The sequence below is a fragment of the Monosiga brevicollis genome, genomic scaffold (assembly GCF_000002865.3).
Source record: "Monosiga brevicollis MX1 MONBRscaffold_11 genomic scaffold, whole genome shotgun sequence".
Classification (NCBI taxonomy): domain Eukaryota; class Choanoflagellata; order Craspedida; family Salpingoecidae; genus Monosiga; species Monosiga brevicollis.
In genome coordinates, this window is record NW_001865048.1 from 1,011,752 (window position 1) to 1,030,830 (window position 19,079).

At 53.1% G+C, this 19,079-nt stretch overlaps 4 protein-coding genes across 4 annotated transcripts in view; 1 reads left to right on the forward strand and 3 right to left on the reverse strand.

Annotated features, from left to right (window-relative positions):
* Positions 1-2,217, forward strand: part of MONBRDRAFT_37249 (uncharacterized protein) — a gene marked incomplete at its 5' end in the record, with an annotated part of 3,969 nt that extends 1,752 nt beyond the window's left edge. The window contains 3 exons of the mRNA XM_001746082.1: positions 206-753; positions 879-1,001; positions 1,125-2,217. Of these exons, the coding sequence (XP_001746134.1) occupies positions 206-753; positions 879-1,001; positions 1,125-1,598 (1,145 nt within the window). The 3' untranslated portion in view covers positions 1,599-2,217. The remainder of the gene's footprint in view (positions 1-205; positions 754-878; positions 1,002-1,124) is intronic.
* Positions 2,218-2,374: 157 nt separating this feature from the next.
* Positions 2,375-7,383, reverse strand: MONBRDRAFT_32595 (uncharacterized protein; the record flags this gene model as incomplete). Its single annotated transcript, XM_001746218.1, has 23 exons — positions 7,326-7,383; positions 7,170-7,214; positions 6,901-7,080; positions 6,744-6,795; positions 6,553-6,655; positions 6,409-6,460; positions 6,231-6,284; positions 5,917-6,061; positions 5,724-5,794; positions 5,419-5,559; positions 5,195-5,308; positions 4,997-5,068; positions 4,775-4,918; positions 4,512-4,706; positions 4,251-4,352; positions 4,068-4,154; positions 3,703-3,976; positions 3,460-3,563; positions 3,198-3,323; positions 2,988-3,083; positions 2,765-2,854; positions 2,571-2,665; positions 2,375-2,471 (listed from the first exon to the last, which is right to left on the reverse strand). Exons 2-23 carry the CDS (start codon positions 7,209-7,211, stop codon positions 2,375-2,377), a joined length of 2,436 nt encoding a protein of 811 aa, XP_001746270.1. The 5' UTR covers positions 7,212-7,214; positions 7,326-7,383.
* A 6,030-nt stretch (positions 7,384-13,413) lies between these two features.
* MONBRDRAFT_8609 (uncharacterized protein) lies at positions 13,414-14,439 on the reverse strand (the record flags this gene model as incomplete). The annotated part of the gene is made up of 4 exons (XM_001746219.1): positions 13,414-13,539; positions 14,007-14,058; positions 14,182-14,305; positions 14,388-14,439. 4 exons carry the CDS (start codon positions 14,437-14,439, stop codon positions 13,414-13,416), a joined length of 354 nt encoding a protein of 117 aa, XP_001746271.1.
* Positions 14,440-15,236: 797 nt separating this feature from the next.
* The window catches only part of MONBRDRAFT_25830 (uncharacterized protein), a gene marked incomplete at both ends in the record, with an annotated part of 6,803 nt that continues 2,960 nt past the window's right edge, over positions 15,237-19,079 (reverse strand). The window contains 8 exons of the mRNA XM_001746220.1: positions 15,237-15,713; positions 15,892-16,251; positions 16,301-16,399; positions 16,546-16,635; positions 16,756-16,824; positions 16,929-17,039; positions 17,616-18,326; positions 18,604-18,684. Coding sequence (XP_001746272.1) covers positions 15,237-15,713; positions 15,892-16,251; positions 16,301-16,399; positions 16,546-16,635; positions 16,756-16,824; positions 16,929-17,039; positions 17,616-18,326; positions 18,604-18,684 — 1,998 coding nt within the window. The remainder of the gene's footprint in view (positions 15,714-15,891; positions 16,252-16,300; positions 16,400-16,545; positions 16,636-16,755; positions 16,825-16,928; positions 17,040-17,615; positions 18,327-18,603; positions 18,685-19,079) is intronic.

Consider the following 19,079-nt stretch of genomic DNA (forward strand, 5'->3'; position numbering starts at 1 on the left):
ACCACCTCTGGTCGTGGTCATCGTGAAGGGGGGTTCCTTCTTCTTCTTCTTCTTCTTCCTTTTTTTTTTTTAATGCGTCACACACTTGCAAAATGGCAGCGTCGTCTTTTGATCGACATGCATCACATGTTCTTGGGGGTCTCTCCTTCTCATGCCGCTTTGCTTGCCGTTCTCTCCGTATGGTCATGCGTGCTCTGCCACACAGGTTTGCCCCACAATCAAACTCATCATCGACATCTTCGCCACACCCTGGTATGTCGAGCCCCCTCCCTTGGCTCCCTTGACTCCCTTGGCTCCCTTGGCTCTTTTGGCGTCTTGCTCGAGTGCCGGGTCACTTGCCACGCCACTCCTCTTGTGACCAACAAAGTCTCATGGCCTCATTTCTCCTTGCACCTCAACCAGGCCCACTCTGCTCCCATCGCGGGAAACCCGCCTTGCTCAAAAGCCAAAACCCCCCAGCAGGCCGCAACCCCTCAGAGCCGCGGCCCGTCTTGCAAAACCAATCGCCCCAATTCAGCCCCCGGTGGTTCTCTCCCCACCGCAAAAATGGAGAGCCGCTCCAATCCCATCGATATCGTGCAACGGAGCTCATCCACCACCTCCTTTGACACCGTGGTCATGATGGACTCGGTGTCCAGTTCCACCCCTGATTCTCCCGCTGCGACAGCCTCAACCTCCCTCCCAGTGCCCACCGCCATCGACGCTCGCAGTCTCCTCGCTTCCCACTCGCCCCACGCTCAAAGCCTGCCCCGGGTATGTTGAATGCATCTTTTGCGTGTTATGCGCCCCTGTCCTCTCCTTGCCTTTGAACCGTCCACATTGGTCTTCCTCACCCTGGCCGTGACAATCATCCCCCCCCTCATTCTCGTCTCCCTCAGACCCCGCGTCGCAAGGTCCGCGGTGCATGCCCGCCCACCTCCCAGGGTATCCTCAGGGTCTCGTCTTCCATGTCCGACTGCTACAGCATGACGCCTACTCGTGCCATGATGACAATTGCCGAGGTTCGTTGATGAACACCCAGCTTTGGGTCTGCGATCCCCCATCACCACCACCACCAGCACCACCACACACACATACACAATGCTTACCCATACTTTTCTCACCCTTTGGTCCATGTCGCGCAGGACTGTGCCGTTGACTACGCCTGCACCGACGGACTGGATGACCCCACTGTGCTCGAAGAACTGCGCCGCAACGCGCACAGCGCCCTCGACGCCCCTCCCCGCCATGATTGGCTCATCACCGAATTTCGCACCGCCGTCCAACACTTGGCCCGCGACCACGACGCCTCAACCATGTCCCTCGCACTGCGCGCCCTCACCACTGGCCAAATCGAGCACGACCTGCACGAACTTGGTCTTCCCAAGCTTGATACCCCCGAAACTTACGTCCCCGATCAAGTCATGACCTTTTTGGAAAACTTTCTCTCCTCCGAAGATCTTACTCTCCTCCAGGATGCCGTCGATGCCCAACTGCCCAACGATGACCTGGACTCTGGCCTCTCCTCCAATCATGTCGGCGTCGTGCCTGGTCTTGATTGTAATGAACTTACTGCCAAGCTCAATGCCCTCGCTTCCCTTCAACTCAGTTTCGACTAAGAGCAACATGCCCCGCCTGTGCGCCCTTGTCTTGTTATTTGTTCTTGTTCTTATTCCGGTTTTACTATGGCATCCGATCATCGCCATCAGTTGTTGTTATACACATCTTTTATCCCGCTCGTCTTAGAGATGCATCTCGTCTCCTGTTGTCGTCTTACAGTGACGCTCGTGCCCAGTCAACGTCTGGTCCACCCTGAGGAGTGGCCAGACGTGGATGGAGCCTGCAGCTCGCCCTTGGCCTGTTGTTGTTCTTTCCATCCCATGTTTTTCGCTGTCGATGTCATGCCGTGTTTCCCCAAACACGCCTGTCCAGTTCATCCTGGTGTGACGTTGACGCCCGAGCTCTGGGAGCTCGGTAGGCTTTTGATTTCCTTCCCCCCCCCTGTTGTTTTATTGTTCTTACTTGCTCTTCACTTGTCATCTATTCGCTAGGGTGTGCAGTGTTTCGTACGGAACCCTCCTCCCCTTGCTTTCTACCGTCACACACCTTTACAACCTATCAAGGGACCCGCGGTCCTGGCCTCTTTATTCTGTTGCACCAGTCTTTTTACATAGGCCATGTTTCGCCATCAACGCATTGTTGATGGTGAAACAAAAGAGAGAATTGATCTTGACTCTGACGCAGACGCGTGATGCGTCATATCAATTTGAACACCTCCTGCCATCTCGCGCGTGCTACCCCAATGGGCAGGGCGATACGATGCACTCACCTGTCGAGACATAATTAACAGATAACACCAAAAGCACATGCACACAGTCACAACAGTACCCCTTCCCTAAACATCCGTTGTGGCATGGGGTGCTCCGGCCAGTTCAATGCCCGAATGCAGGGACGACACGTTGCTGCGTCGCATTGAGCTCTGCTGGCTTCGTCTACACACACGAGCGCGGCACATCAGTAAGCTCGACCCCGTGCGCAGACCAGGGCCCGCACCCCTTCGTGCCTCAGCTCTTCCCACAATCGCCACGTACGCGCGTTGCAGCCCCTTGGACGCCTTGTTAAGAATATCCGTCAGCTCCGTACGCAGCGTATCAAAGTTGCGCTGCATGTTCTCATGATAGGCCCGCTAATCACCGCGTTCCACATGTCATTTGTTGTTCATGATATATTGTCCGGTCACACAGCACACTTGCAAGGAAGCACACCGAGGAACACACACACACACCTGGTCATCACTGATGCTTGATTCGTTTAGTTCCAATGCCTGGTCGCAAGCCTTGAGAAACTTGAAAAACCCTTGGCGCAGCTTTTTCAACTACCAATGCGTTCATTTGCGCACCATGCAGCAAAACGTCAGTCAGGGATGCCCTTGTTGGTCCACAGTACCAGACGCCTTGCGCCCGGCCTAGCTTCTCTCATCTCGGCGCGCTCGTCTCATCCCCGCCCACCTGGGTTTGCTCAGTGTAGTCCTCCGGCATGGGCCCTTCAAAAAAAGCCTTGGCAATGTGCAGCGGGCCCTCATTGACGGCAGCAGACACCGCCCCCTGTGGCCATAGGCAGAGCCCAGCAGCGAACATGATTCCAACAAGTGTGAGGCATCGGCGTGCCAGGCCCAGGCGTGGCTGCCAAATAGGATACTCCTGCCACTGTGCTCTGACCTGAAGCTGTAGCTGCAGCAAAGTGAGATTGGGCGTTTCCGCATTGCAGCTGCTTTGAAGGTCATGCGTTTTCTGAGCGATGCTGTCCGCAGCAAACTGCAATGGAGTCAATTCCTCCACACGGGACTATTGTCGTTGGCAAACATTAAGCAAACAAACAAAGAAACAAGGCAGGCATGTTTTCCGACAAGCGTGAGCAAACTGAGCGCTTGACTGCTCAAAGTCACAAAACCATGAGCAGGATGCCGCCATTGTCACCAACCTGAACAACGGGCAATCGCATGCGCAAGTATGGGAACGTCGCCGATGTTTTGAGGAAGGTGCGCCGCAAGTACTGCTTGTCAATCGCACCGTGCGCCTTACCATCTAACCGAGGACCAGGTCAGATTGCGCCAACCAGCTATGCCATGCGGCGCAATGCCCCACCCCCAAAAGCTAGGGAACAACGTGTGTATGTGTGCATATGTCTTTGCCGACTTTTAAATCGGGCGTATGATGAACAAACCTTTGGTAAAAGGCGTGTCAAAGACAAACCACTGCAAGTTGATGTTGCGCTCAAACTCCGTGGGTCGATGCTTCAGCTCATGCTCATCGTGATAGGGACTAACGTAAGTAACCTGGATGTAGCCCTTGCGCGGATCCAGCTTCGCCGGTTCCACCTCCCGCGAGTCCTGGATCATGATCACATTGCCTGGGCCCAGCTCGGTCGTGTACAGTTGCTCCAGGCGCGAGCAAATCTCGGGCAGTTTGGTCAGGGAAGGTTCCTTGTAGATAAACTCCTACGCAACAAAAATGAATGCATTGGCCACGTGAGCTGGGTGCCATCCACGAGGGTGCCACCCACGAGGATCTGGTTTTGCCCGTACGTACGCCACGAGACAACTCCTCAGGGAAAACTGCGCCGATAAACTTGACGCGATAGTAGGTCCCAAAGTACCGATGACCCTTGGTCTGAGCCTGTCAACCGCGCCAACACATCGTCATATACACCACGCAGGCTACAAATAGGCCATGGAATGGTCGGTTGACTCAACAAACGGGCACAAAGCTAACCTGGAGTACGCTCTGGTACACATTCGTCAGCATACTGTGCACTTCGTGCAGCCCCTTGAAGTTGCGATGGGACTGATACATCGGAATCAGGAAAGAGAGCATCTATGGAATCACAGTGCAGGGGGTCAAGCATGTTATGGGCGGCTGGTGCAGGAGTCACCGGTAACCGGGAGGGGGAAGGGTGTCCAATCATGCCTGCGCAGCTTGCTCAAACATCTTGGCATTTTCGAAATATGCAGCTGAGCGACGAATGAGTTCCACAAGACCATCATCTGAAAACAGATGATGCGAGCAGATGCCCTCTTCTTGAATGCGCTCCGGCTGCGCTGCCAAAGCACTCTCCTCAATGACGTTCGTAGAGATTTTCTCAAAGGCCGCACAGCCAGCCGGATATCCCGGTTTGGGCTCGATGAGCATCAGATACTCGGATACCAGACCCGCAGCATGGACCGCACACTAAGAAGAAAGCGCGCCGTGAAAACCCGATCGCAAGCAAAGACAAGCGCCGAGCGACAAGCACGCACGTGGGCAGCCTCGCTGTAGTTCTTTTTTTCTGCTTGGCGCTCAGCCAGCGTCAATAGCCAAGTGAGACGCAGGTCAGGCGAATGCTTGTAGCCTTGAGCAATAAAGTAGTGGAGCTCGAGCTGGCCGTCGCTATCCGCCAGCATCTATGTGTCGAAATACGCGCATAAGGCTCAGATTCGACGCAGAAATCCACCAGGACGCTCAATGTAGCCCACGCCTACCCGCATGGTGTAAGAGTTGCGCAGGATGTGATACAGGTTCATGGCCAACGATCGGACTTTCGGGGAAAAGTCCTAAGGCAAACCAAACAAGAACAGGGAGCACGGTGGTCAGGGCCATGGGTGGGATTGAATCTGTTTCAGCTGCCGTGCGATCCGCCTGATGCTCCGGCGTGAGTGGCTTCTGGTCAGCAGACCTACCTCGCCTCGGGATGTCACAAGCTCGCGTTGGTTGGCAAAGCTAATCAGGGTAGCCAAGGAGCTGCGAAGCAATTCATCACTGGCATCACAGTCCGCATCACTGCCACTCACAATCTATTAATATTGCACGATCCGCCTTGCTGATGAGAACGCATCACGATTGTAAGCAGCGTTCGTTTCCATGAGCACACTCGTGTCTCGCTACATGCACACATGGCATATACCTCAGAGAGCGCGATCGTGGTCTGCACTTTGATGCGTTGGAAACCACGATCAAAGGCGTCATTCTCACACATTGTCAAAAACAGGAGCGCGACCGCTTGCTCGCGAACCCCGGAGATGGGACTGTTGCAGTGCCGAAGAAGCTGTGGTAGAAACGCATCACGGGCGCATGAGAGTCGCATGGCAGAGGGTACGGAAAGTGGGCTTCACATGAATCCACGCGGCGTCCCTCCGTCTTTCCCCTTGAACTTGTGCAGGCAATATCAAGACCAGACCAAAAACACGCGAAGCTTGCAGTTGCACGAACCATTTCGCACAAGGTGGCGGCAAATTGCGTTGAGCCCGAAAACAAGAGGCCCGAAAACTTGCAAATGAAAACTGCCCATGCAAATTGGCACGATACAAGCAAACATACAATGATCGATATCATCAGGGTTTGCCAACTCGCGGTGCAAGGCTTTAGACGTCCGGTGCCTTCAGCCGAACACGGGTTGACAAACCTTGCAGGGTTTGAAAAATGTGGTTGAGGGCCAACTCGGATTGCGGCTGTCGCAGCAGCTTCATCAAGACCTCAAAGACGAGATCAGTCAGCTCAGCATGGCATTCAAGCTCTTGCATCTCCTCTTCAAAATCAGACATGAAAATCTAGCATGGTTGAAACACATAACAAAGCAAAAAGAAACAAGAAAATGAGCCTGAACAAAACCACCTTGGCACGATGTGTATCATCAAGAGAAATTGTATCAAATCAAATTTTGCTAGGACCAAGCCGTTTTAAAAAACAGCGTCCCTAGGAAAAAAAACGTGCGCGTACCTCAATCACTTGAAGAGCTGTCAGCGTCATCTCTGTGGAAAAGTTGCGCCACAACTGTTGTGCCAAAAAGTGATCGCAGTCCCCCCAAAAAAGTTGTATGAGGCCAGGCACGCCAAATGTCAGGCAAACGCGCCAGCCAGTCACTCAAGTCCGTGAGACGACGAGTAGAAGCAATCACCTTGGTCAACAGACGCGCCTCCTCATGAGTATTGGCTTCTGTATGCTTGTGCCTACGTGGCGCGAAAAAGATGACACGAAAAATTGAGACGAGTTTGATCAACATGTTGTCAATGCACGAGACCTTCAAAGCCCCTGGTCGTACTGATTCTGCACGAAAAGGGCGTTCATGCGGTAAACATCGACCGAGGGCGTTTCGCGATGCAAAACATCGCGCCCATCGCGGCTGATCACTGAAGCCGGCCGACCTACGTATGGGCGACAGGTAAGACGAAGTCAGGTATGCACAAAAGATTCATGTGGGAAGAGACGTGAAGTCAGCATTGGCCCACCCACCCAACGAATCGCTATCCGAGTGATTCCCAAAAGCTGGGGACGGCGGTGCCAGCTAATCGACAGGCAACAAGCAAAGCGCGAGTGAGATAGCGGCAAAGGTGAACGTCGAGCCCCTTCTTGAACAAGAAACCAAAAAAACACTTTGATGACTGCCAACCTTGGAAGCCCCCACTTTGACTGCGCCGGGGTATGTGGCGATGGTGATGGCTGCGATGAGCATCTTCAGAAAGGCGAAGATAGTGTCAAAGTCGCTTTGATTCTCGCGCAACCAGGCGCGCAACACCGAATCTTCGACGCGTGCTACCAGGTGCGTGAAAATCACCAGCAGACCGCGGACCTATCTCACAGGGCGTTTCATCAGATTGACAGCACGAGAAAATCACATGTTGAGAGCGCAACCAGTCACAAAATTGGACCATTGCTTACCTCATCGTCCTTCAGTTCAAAGGGTTCACCCACCCATGGCATCAGCTGCATGTCATTTTTATCGAAGCATTGCGCCGTGTAAGACAACTGTATGCTGATGTACAATGCGGTTTCTTCCATGCGAGAGATCAGCACATGTCCAAAACAAGTCCGCACCTTTCGGGTGGTGCGCGTTTCTGCCACGTCTGATCGGTTCTCCAAGAGATGTGCGTACATCTTGTCGACCTCATGCTGGAGCGGTGCATACACAAGAAGCTACGCTCAATGCAAACGCAAGAAGCGGATTGACGTCAGCAATAAGAGGTGTTACCAAAAAACAAAACAAAAACAAAAACAAAAAAACATAGGGCAACAAAGAAAAACCAGTGTGTGCTAAGCATACCATGGAGATCAGAGGAAAATGCACGTAAGCCGCGAGCTCACGGGCCGACTGGCTCTTCAAGCGCTCATCGTGCTCAAACCTACAGCAAGCACCAAATGAGCTGAATAAAGCGTAACGCAATCAAGGGGGTTGTGCGAAGAGGCACGCACGTTTCCATGATTTCATGCAGTAGACGAATGGCATGCATGCGCGAGTCGTAATTTCTGATAGGTAACGCCAGCGATTCAAACAATTTGATTTAGTGAGCAAAGATTCGAACAGGGCTCACTGTTGAAAAAAAAAAAAAAAAAAAAAAAAAAAAAAAAAAAAAAAAAAAAAAAGCTGGCGGGCAAGGGCGCTCACCCTTGGCGAAGCACGTTGCTGACTTCAGTCAGCAGCAGCGCAGCAGGGTAGTGGTGGATGGTTGGGTAGGTCCATGTCTCAGCCTCGCGCAGCTGTTTGCCTCGAAACAGGCTTTGTCGCCGGGCACGCTTGGTTGGCGTGAAGGCGCGAGAGCCTCTGTCAAAAGCACGATACAGTGTAACGTCAGATCCCCTTGTGCACAAGCGCACATGTGGACGCCTGGGGTGTAGGATACAAGGCAAAACACATGCAGCGTACCCCGAGATGGGCACATTGTAGGTCAGGATGTGCTCATGCGAGTAGATGATTTGCAGGAAGAAGAGGCGCAGCGATGCCAGCATGCCCCTAGTCATTCAAACGCAGCACACACGGTGAGCACTTGCTGCAGTCACGAACGCACGATGCCCGGTAGCACGCGAGCCATTTAAAGTGGACCCCTGTGCCGAAACGCACCAGTCCACTTTTGGGCTATCGGGTCCTTCTGGGACACTTGTAGGATAGAGATTCTCCAACGCACTGCGGACGCAGTTGAATACGGGTGCCTTATCCTAATTACATGACATCACAGAGCAACCGTAGGAACAGGCGCCAGGAAAAAAATAAGAAGAATTTTTGAAAGTCATGAGGCAGCAAGTCCAGAATGCAACCATAACCATACCGTGATGTAGAGCAAGTTGCGCAAGAAAAAGCCAACATTGAAGACCATGACCTTCTGCAAAGAGGCCGGTCGGCGCTGCACAGAAATCCAAACAGCTTGAGTCGTTCAGCGAGTACAGATTTCGTCTTTGGAATAACGGTAAAAACAAAGAACAAGAAACAAGAAACAAAAAGCAAATCCAAAAACAAAAGGGAGTTGTCCATACCGCGACAAAGTATCCCAGCAAGATATTTTGCATCTCCAGCACGCTGCGGAAAAATTGCTGATCACTGCCTGCCGTCGATTTGCTAACGACGGCCAAGAGGTGCACATTCACATTCACATTCACAAGAAGTCAGCCTCCCGGGCCTGACGGAGGAGGGGTGCAAAAATACCAACACTCGGTCGCCAGGCACATTCTCTCTCAATCCTTGGCCTCATAAACGCACCGAGACTTTTCAGCAATGTGCTGCGCCGTGGCTTTGGCGCAGGCCTCGAAGAAAAACCAAGAGCGGGTCACACACGCCTAAAAGCCAGTACGACAACGCCACAACATGAGCCAAGCAAAACGACACTGTAGCACGCCATTGACCGCACGACGCACGCTCATGGTGGATTTTGAGCGCTGGTCCAGTTGATCAGCATGATCCTCTTGACGGCGGAATTCCGTCAAAGCCGCAAGCAGGCGACGCATGATTTCTATGTCGGGGTAAATGCTGATGGTGAGCGTGGTTTGGCGTACTTGGCTCACTACCTTGGCCGACAGTGCGAATCGGCTACAAGAACATCGTGCAGCAAAAGCGGGGTTGTGCCTCATCTGCCTTCCTCTTGCGCGGCTGACAAAGAAACACATGCCAGCATACCGAGATAAAGGCCGCAATGGGGCATCTGGGCTTGAACATCAAAAACATGCTGGATGTACATTTGCAGCGATTGAGCTCTGCGAACCACAAGCGTAGGTACACACAGTGAGGGATAAGCATGCATAGGTCCGATCTGTGATCCTCTGTCTGGTGGTAGCGCAAGTCCCATGCGTACTGTTGATCGGCATGCATTCGCTTCGGCACTTGATGCATCAAGTCAACCACGAAAATAAGCGTTTCAAAGGCACTTGCGCGAAGGCGCTCAATGGGTGCTGCACGTTGATCGGCATAGGCTGCCAGAATGGTAAAAAGCAGGTCCAGAATGGAGTGTAGATGGTGTTGTAGGAGGTCAGCACGACCTTGCTCCTCGTGAACGCGGCGGATGTTTGACACGGCTAAAAAAAAAAAGAAAAAAGAAAAAAAAGAGGGTGGGCACAGGTCATGATGATGAGCCGAGGCGGAGGTGATACATTGCCTTGGACAGGGGCTGAGACCTCACCATGTTCAAGGGTTTCGGGCTTGATGTGTGGAACAAGCTCGCCACGCTGAAAGATGCTTGAGTAACTGAAAAACTTGCGCAAGAAGAGATTGGGGAGGTAAACGCTGGACGCCAACTGGAGGCGAAAGTGAAAGGACACCTTGGCCGAGTCAGCGCTAGAGACTGAGTTGCGGCTCGCCTAAACGGTCGAGCCGAATTTTGGGGGGTGCGGCCTTGAATGAGTACACATCTCTTAAAAACTGGATGTCCAACTTTACAGCACAGAGAAGTACCTTGAGGTAATCGTCGGGGAGGCGCTCACTGATGGACAATTCGTACGTGTCGGCATCTGCTAGCTTCTGATATGAGTCGCGCTTTGAGTAAAGCGGCAGCCTGTAACCATCGAACACCATCGTCAGACCCGATGTGGCTATAGCCTGGCGCGGAACAAAGGATATTCTAGGCGTGGGTGGAGAATAAATGATACCATGCGTAGCCAATGCGACGCTGGCTGCCCACGTCCTTCTTGCAGCTCACATGGAAGAAGGTGAACAAGAGATGGTGCTGCGACAGATCCAGCGAGCAAAAATTAGATTGTAAAACACCAAGCCAAGCTGCCCAAAGGCGAATCAGTCGCTGGCGTGCGCTTTCTGACCTGCTCAGTAATGGGGTGCGGCAGAGCGATCTTGACTTCGTCGTTGAACTCGGGCGCCTTGTCATGGTAAGATACGGCGGTGTAATAGTGGTTGCTCTTGTAGCCGCCATGTTTCAAAATCACATTTAATCCTAGGCAGGGAAAGGGATACAAATTTGGTGTTTTAGTCAAATCATTTATCAAAGGACCTAAACTTTTGGAGCCGCCAAGTTTCGTTGCGTCCTCAGTCCTCGGCGCATACCTTGCGGCAGATCGGTGGGATTGGGAACGGCAAGGCGATCCATGACTTCGACGCGGCACGTAATGTTGCGAAAGTTGGCGTTGTTGTTATTGAAAAGCAGCGGGTATACGTAGAGCAAGTGGCTATATTCCTGGTACACTGGATGGATGGGCAGCTCGTCGCTGGGAGACAAGACCTTCACCTCCACCTCGGGCAAAATTTCCTGCCACGTCAAGGGGCAAACGTCCATGTACAGATCAGGTTGTGATGTGCAGGTATGTTAAAAAAAAAAAAAAAAAAAAAAAAAAAAAAAAAAAAAAAAAAAAAAAAAAAAAAAGTTCACTTTCTGCAAATGTGGCGTCAGCGCACCTTGACCTCAATACTAGTGCGCTCGGTATCACCACCCTTAAGAAGGGGCTGGTAGTGAACTGAAAACGTCTTGTGCGAGCTGCCATCACTGTGATGCGTTGGTACAGCACAGGCATGAGGTCATGAATGGTGTACGAAACAGCGCTGCCTGGCACAGAGGTTGCCAAGTGTACGGGCGTAGGCTGACATACAGTGTTTGTCGTGCGGTAATTTCCAAAGACATGGCCAGCTTTTTGCGCCGCTGAGTGGATTTGCGATCTCCTGCAGGTCGGTGGCATGCAAGCAAACTCAAATCATGCGGCGTGCGAGTGCTCAAATCAGGGCCGTACTGGCCCGCGCATTTTTTTGTGGCTTGGTGAGTAGCGGCGCCAATGTACCTGGGGCCAAAGCGGCCTTGACTTCGTGGCACAGCTTGCAAATCTCGTCGTCTCGCAGATGCTCGGGGTGCGGCAGCACGTCCAGGCTGCAGCGTCCAGCACTGATGGCATCACTCAGGGGGTACACGCCAAAACCCAGAAGCGAAGAAAACTCGGCCAAGCGAGCTTGCAGCGAGATGGCCTCTTCTGCGGCGGCCATGGCCTTGGTATCAATCGTTGGCTAAATCCGGTATAGATATGTCAGCCCCACCAGCGGCGTGAACTCAAGACGTATGGAGGAGATTGAATCAGAACAAATGCCGCACGGCAAGTTCAGCAAAGATGTCATAAATCTTTGCTTGACTTGTACCTTGGAGAAGTAATCCATTGCTCGCTGAGTTGGGCCTTCAAGCACCTTGGTGACACGCATGACAACAAAGACGTCATCCAGAATGATCGAGCTGGAGGATGCTTCAAAAAGCAGGGCAGTTGCGCCGGTAGCTGGACCTGCACGCGACTGAAACTCGGGACGCTTTTGAAGGTGGATTTGGCGATTGCCGAGATGCGTCAGAAAAACACGAGGCGCAATTCGCAAGCGCCAGCCAGCTCAGCGCGAGGGACCGACCTTTGCCAAAACTTCAGGTCGCAACAGCCGAGTCACGTTGTCGGGGATGACTGTCACCGTCTCGCTAATCCGAGTGCGTTGGCGAGCATCGTAGAGGTAGAGGTGGACAAAAAGGGGCTCGCCCACACCAGTAGAGAGGTGAAGGTCTCCCACGATCACCTGAAAAGGCCGCCCGCGACAATGTAAAATCCAAAGTCACCACAGGGAGTACTTAAGAATGTCAACGCTCGCACGTATTGCGCCAAGCAGAACTCGGCAACAAGATGCCCGATGCCTCACCTCAAATTGACGTCGGCGCTCAGCAGATGGCGCGGGCACTTCTTCATCTCCTCGCGAAAGATTAATTTCTCGGATAATGTGATCTGTTTTAGCGTTGTGTCCAGTGACAAGCAAGCCAGTGAGTAGTTGCGGTGCTTTGATGAAGGGCATCAGGGGGCGTAGCCAGCAGCATCAGAAGCACTGACCAGAGACGACCGGCTCGCCGTGGGCGGCTACGGTATCAAGAATGTTAATGCGGGCTTTGTCCCGCTCTGCTCGGCGCACAGCTGTGCGATCCGCTAACGAGTCACATATATAGGGGTTGGGTGAATGCAAGTGCAATCGTGCAGCGCAAGCTGTGGTATTCGGACCACGAGGAAGCACCAAACTCTGGAGCTTTGATGCAAGGGGTGTGGGTCAGCCTTACTGACCATCGTTTCGCAAGAGATCTTTGCGCAAAGTGTCACTGGACTTAACTAGCTCTTCCTCACTCACCTCCGATGCCTGTCCACGCAAGCCGAGCGTCCAAATGGGTGAGCGACAGCGTGCGGCAGCGGTGGTTGCAGGAGCTTGTGGCAACATTTAACGACTGAGCCGAGCTATGGCCGACACGGGCTGCTTGCCATTGCCTTACCGTGCTGACAACAGAGTCACGGTTGCCACCCTTCTTCTTTGGCTTTTGGTGATCCTCCTGTGTCATGATTGAGCCGATTGGCACGAGAAGCGTGAGTGAACCAAGTCACTCTTGTTGTGAGGCGCACGGCATGGGACATGCTGCAGCCAAACCTCAAAGGTGAGTTGGTTCTGAAGGCTTTGAGCCAGCACACCAGGGGACGGCAGATCCTTCTGCAGCCGCTGTGCGTGTGGATGCTCGAGTCGCACCCTGAGCAGAGGGGTTCACGGTGAGGGGCGCATTGGTCGGATACACACGAAATCAGTCTTTGAGGAGCACGACGGGACCACAAGAGGGTTGCATGTTGAAATACCAGGGCTTCAGGAAATTGGCCAAGAAGATGCTGCAACCATCAAGGCTCTGATCGGGGGATTCTATTCAAACAATCACATCTTCCGTGTGAAGACAGCCTGGCATAGTCTGGCGAAGTAATCTTGGATCCTTCTCGAAGACATACGGAGTAGCTGGTCGGGGATGCCGGCATTGGCGATCCGCAAGCCACGGGCCTTGGTCTATGTGGGGGGTGGGGGGGGGGGTGGGGGGTGGGGGAATCATAGTTAACAAAACCTCGGTCAAGATTTTGAGAGCTTTGACTTAAGACCGGTAAAATGACGGAACACGCCAAGCATCTTACCACGAGTCGCCACGAGTCGCCAAGAATGGCTAGCACTTCAGTGCCTGGTGCCTTGCTCCGCTATGATGTGTCCAGCCACACGTGAGGCACGAGTGCTTTTGATTCTGAGCTGTTTGTTAGCCTGACTTGTTTTTTCCTTTGGGGGCATACCCAAAGTGACCGTACCAGCAGATTCAGCAGGAGGGCGTCCAAGTCAGGAACAGGTTGGTAAAAGAGGGACGGACAAGTCCAGCTCTATATGAGCCGCGGTGTGCGACAAACAACAAAGTCAGGGCCACGAAGAGCGCTTGGTTTGAAGGTCCTGAACATGACCGGAATGAGCCTGCTTTTGGTCGCGAAGCGTACCTTTTGCTTGCTGGCTTGTGACACGCCCTGTCGTCGCTCATGGTGCTTGCCCCTGTCACAGGGGCGAACACGAGCCGACCGTTATGATCAAAGCGCGAGGCACCGAGACGTTTGGCTTTCAAACAAAGAGTTGAAATGTCAGTGAGATCAGCTTGAGTTGCAGCGTCAGACTTACTCGGGCATGAAATTGGTAAACATTCGCTTGGCCGTGGCATTGCGGCCGGCAGCGCGCCCAGAGACCAGCTGGCTCTCAGAAATCTCCGACAAGGCCGCCACGGTATGCTTTTCAGCCGTGTTGGCTGTGGAAGTTGGCAAGTAGAGGGCGGTGGGGTGTCAGCATCAGCTTCTAGCAGAGAAGAAGTTGGCGATCTGATGACTTACTGCGGGCGCGGGGCGAGTGGAGCTTGGCAAAATCCCGTTGATGGGCTGCCATCTCGTCTGGTGACACACTGGGGCCGCCCCTACTCGCCTCGAGGGGGGGATCTGGCAAGCAGGTAACAAAAAAAAGAAAAAGAGGGTTGAGTCAGTGACCTGCCGTATTGGGAGGGAATCAAGGTTACATAATCGCACGTTCAGCAAGCAGCCACCAAGCTCACCCACAAAGCGACCAGCGGGCAAGTCTTGGCGAGCTGACAACAGCTCAATCTACGACGGCGAGCATGCGCAAAAGAAGCAGATAGCAGATGCATTTGAGCTTGAGAACCTGAGCTGGATGCCATCTCTGCCTGAGCACCCCCATATGCGAGTAGTCTAGTCTCGAGCGCAAGGCCACGGCCGCCATCTCTGCTCACGGCTCCCCACCCTCCCAGGTTGCCTCTTCCATCGTGATCAAAGCGGAGAGCATGCGATATTTATGTCGCTTTCATCATAAAAAAAAAACCGTCGCTACATTGTTGCCGCAAACTGGTCGTCTTGAGTCCGACAGCCGGTCCCCATGGCAGCCAAGCGGTATTGAACGCTTGTGCTCTCTCATCGGGGGTACGCGGTTCGAACACGCACTGGCTGCCCTTTTATTATCACCACGAGTCGGTTACCTGAATCGAATCAGCACCAGTCGCACAAAACAGCAAAATCACTGCGATTTACGCTCGAGCGAAGAGAGACAGAGAGAGAGAAAGACAAAAGGATAAAAATTCATTTTAGAGAGGTAAGATTACTTTGTGTTCTCCACGAGAGAGAGAGAGAGAGCTAAATTGAGACGGCGCTCGACATATGGGAGTGGGTGTGGGGTCAAGGCGCTGGGGACACGGTAAGTTGGTAGAAATCAATCATCGTTGGATCAATGGCACGTTCGCCGGTGAATGGGGCGGCCAGCTGTAGCGTGACAGTTCCCGCAGTGGAATTGACGTCAACGTTGGGGACACCCACAACCTGGCCGTCCTTGTTGTAGGCGCTAGCATTGAGGTGCCCATCCTCTGGTATGGCCCAGTCGAGGGTCAGTGGTGTGGCACAGCCAAGCAAATGATAAATGCGAAGTATCTTTGATGAAATGGGTTCAATGTGCAGGATATGGTAGGGCGCATCGGCCGTCACATTGAGCGGGCGTCCCAGATATTGCGTTGTTGTCATGGTTTGCGCGCCGGATTCGGGCTGTTCCACGAGGAAGCCGTAGACTGGCAGTGCAAATCCAGCGACGCTGTATGTTGTCACGTTGGTGGCCACACGATACACAACCGCACTGCTGCTATAGTTGGTTCGTGTGAGACCCTACGGTTCAAGTAGTTTGAGCAGAGAAAAAACACAGCAAAACGAAAACAAACACATCAAAAACACCAGCAGCCATCGTGAGGGCTCAACTGCAAATTGCACAGACATTCGTGTCGCTGAATGGTTGCTGATTCAAGAGTGTCAACCGGTGGATGAATGTAACCCTATCTTTACGTACTGCTAGTCCATTGGGAAGGTAGTCGAGCACTTCAAACGAAGTAGCAAGGGTCTCGGCGTATTTGGCGATGACCCGGTCTTGGATGACGGCGGCGGAGCGGTAGAGCTGGCATAAGGTCTGATCGTTCATGATGTGCGTAATCTGGTAGGACAAAAAATAACCATGCGCCAGGTTGAAGCTCATTGACTGAAGATTGTTGTCAAAGGTTTGCCCAGCCAAGTTGTGCTGTCGATTGACCACGACGTCCCGCCAAGCCATGGCGGTAAAAGGGTAGGTATACCAATTTTGCGTGCCAAAGATCTCGTGGGGATCAGAGAGCTGCAGGTAGCTCGAGGTGAGGTCAAGGAGCTGCAAAAGCCACTGTGCAGGCCAGGGGTCCACTTGGTCAGAGTGATGCAACGAAACTCACTTGCTGACTGACGGCAGAGCCACAGAAACTGGCTTCGGAGGCCAGGAGCTTGTCAAATCCTTGCTCCGTCATGAGCGGAAAGAGGCTGGAGCTGATATTCTGTGGCGAAAGCAACAAAGAAAAGCAGGCCGGGGTAAGGAAGAGAGAGAACGGCCGAGAAGAGGCCAAGGAGGAAAGAAGATGCCCGATGGTTAACACCTCGCGTCTCTTGCAGGGCGCCAGATACAAACTGAGCTGCAGGTTACCTGGGTGTGCTTGAGCCAAGCCGATAGGTAACCCGGTTGCATTTGGTTGCTGAGTGGATTGAAATCGCGCAGCCAGGGGCGTGCTCCAATCTGCTCACGTTGCATCACAGCCGATTATACATTTGCATGCGTGTACACACAACCAAAAGGAATAAGTGGAGAGACAGGGGCAATAGAGCAGGGCCACCTGCAGCAAGAGGGTGACTGTACCTGGTCCTCAAACATATAATCCACACCAATCTCATTTTTGAAGAGCTCAAGCATAGCATAGACACGAGCCTACGATCAATGCCACTCGCATGAGGCAACAGTCGAGGCGGTACACAGGTATTGGGTCCGTTGCCTGCCTCGGTGAGCTTGCCCATGGCTTCAGAATGACAGACCTGAACACGCTGACTATTGGGTTCGCTGACAATACCCGAATTGGGACCGTAGGACTCGTAGACCGGCTCACGGCTGCTGTTTAGGGCCGAAAAGCTGGTCAAATCGCCTCCCTAATGAATAGATGCGAACGAGAATTTGAAAAAAAAAGGAAAGCGCCGGCAAAACATCTCCCAAGGTGCACCATCGCGAGATTATTCCCAAATTCACCGCACATCTCGCGTCCAGTTGGTCACGGTAGGCGACGTGACGTCCCACCAGGTTGGATTTGTATCTATGGGTGAGTCGAACCCCGGGTGAAGCATGCGGTGAGAGCCTTGAAACCTGCCGTGCAGGGTCCGAGTTGTCACGAGCGGCCACCAGTTGTCACGAGCGGCCACCCACAGGGCATGCTCGTGTGATTGAATGCACGTAGTTGTGAAACGGCAGCGGCCAAGGTTTGCATTGTTCCAAAGTTTGGGTTGGGTGGGAGAATATCTGGGTAGTATCGGTCAAACGCGACTGGTTCCAGCGCAACCAAATGCACCAGTGTCGGGCGGATAGTGTGATTCTAATGGGCGCACATACAAAAGTGTTGTCACGGAGTATCGTATCTGATGATGTGATTTGCGTTTGTTCTTGAGCGCGCTTTCGTGACAGGTGGTCAAGGTCAATGTCACGGCTCTTGGGCAAAAGCTTGCACCACAAACCTTCATGACTGCGGGATATTGGTCAAAAGGGCGGCTCAACTCTTGGGCGTCTACCTTCATCAAGACCATCTTTTTCAGAGCATCAAAAGTGGCACCGTATTTCTGCCGTGCTGTGGGCAGGTTGGTGATGTTGGAGGTCGCACGCCAGGCAAGTGCAAGATCACCAATTGTGTGTGGGCCCACCACGCTTCGCAAGACTGGTGCTCGATAGAAGCTTCCTGCTGTCAGAGCCACGGCCAGAGCTCGGTGATAGTACCAATCATCCAATGCATTGGCCATCACGCTCAGAGCCACGGGATGAACGCGAAACCAGTTGTCAGCATCGGGCAATGCCCAAAGCGAGAAGCGAGGGGTGTGGGTACCCGTGCCTCGAAGGCGCCACGAGAACAAGTCGGCAAAGCAGCCACGTCCAGGGTAATCCTGCGTTTTGCTATAAGGGAAGGAGGAAACGTTTTGAAAATTGGCTGCCGTCATAATTACGCCGGGCAGGAAGGGCATAAAGGTCTCCTGCACCTCGGTCATGTTCATGGTTAAATCGGAGAGCCAGAGGAGAGAGGACAGCTCGCCGGTGAAGCACGACGGCACGCTGGCGTTGAGCTGCCAATCAACCATCAGGCCGTTGATATTGCTGGCAGAGGCTTGGACAGTAGCCACGACTGTGACGGTTGGTGCGCAGGCCGATGCATTGCGGGGGACGTAATTGATGGCAAGCTGGCAGCCAGTGACGGAGAATGCAGGTACATATAGGCTTGAACAGGCACCATAGTAGACGCCATCTGTTGTGAGCGCGCCCCACAGACAACCGTTTCGACTGGTGGTCAAGGGAACTTGACCTGCAGCAGAGCTTGCCACACGCTCGAGGCCCCCACTGGTCTACGCACGCACTCCCCGGAATCCCCCCCAAAAAGTGAACGATGAGTCATCACACCTGCGCTGCAGCATGCAAACACGACGGGCTGGCGGTGTCTTGTTTCAAGCCGAGACGAACCTTGCTGAGGACCAATGCCCCAAACGTGTTGTTGATGATGAATGCATCGGCCGTCTGTTGAATATCACCAGCCAGACAGGTCTGATCGGCCATGACACCACCAGTCAGCCCCACAAGCAGCAGCAGCATCCACATCGCCATCCTTGCGCTCCCACCCAAGCAGCACGCTTGCCTCCTCGCAAGGACGATCCTGCTCGCGAAAAGAGAAAGAAAACATCAACAAACTGATTACATGTAACACACCACAGTCACACACACACATAGTCACACACACACACACACATAGTCACACACACACACACACACAGGTCACACACACACACACACACACACACACACACACACACACACACACACACACACACACACACACACACACACACACACACACACACACACACACACACACACACACACACACACACACACACACACACACACACACACACACACACACACACACACACACACACACA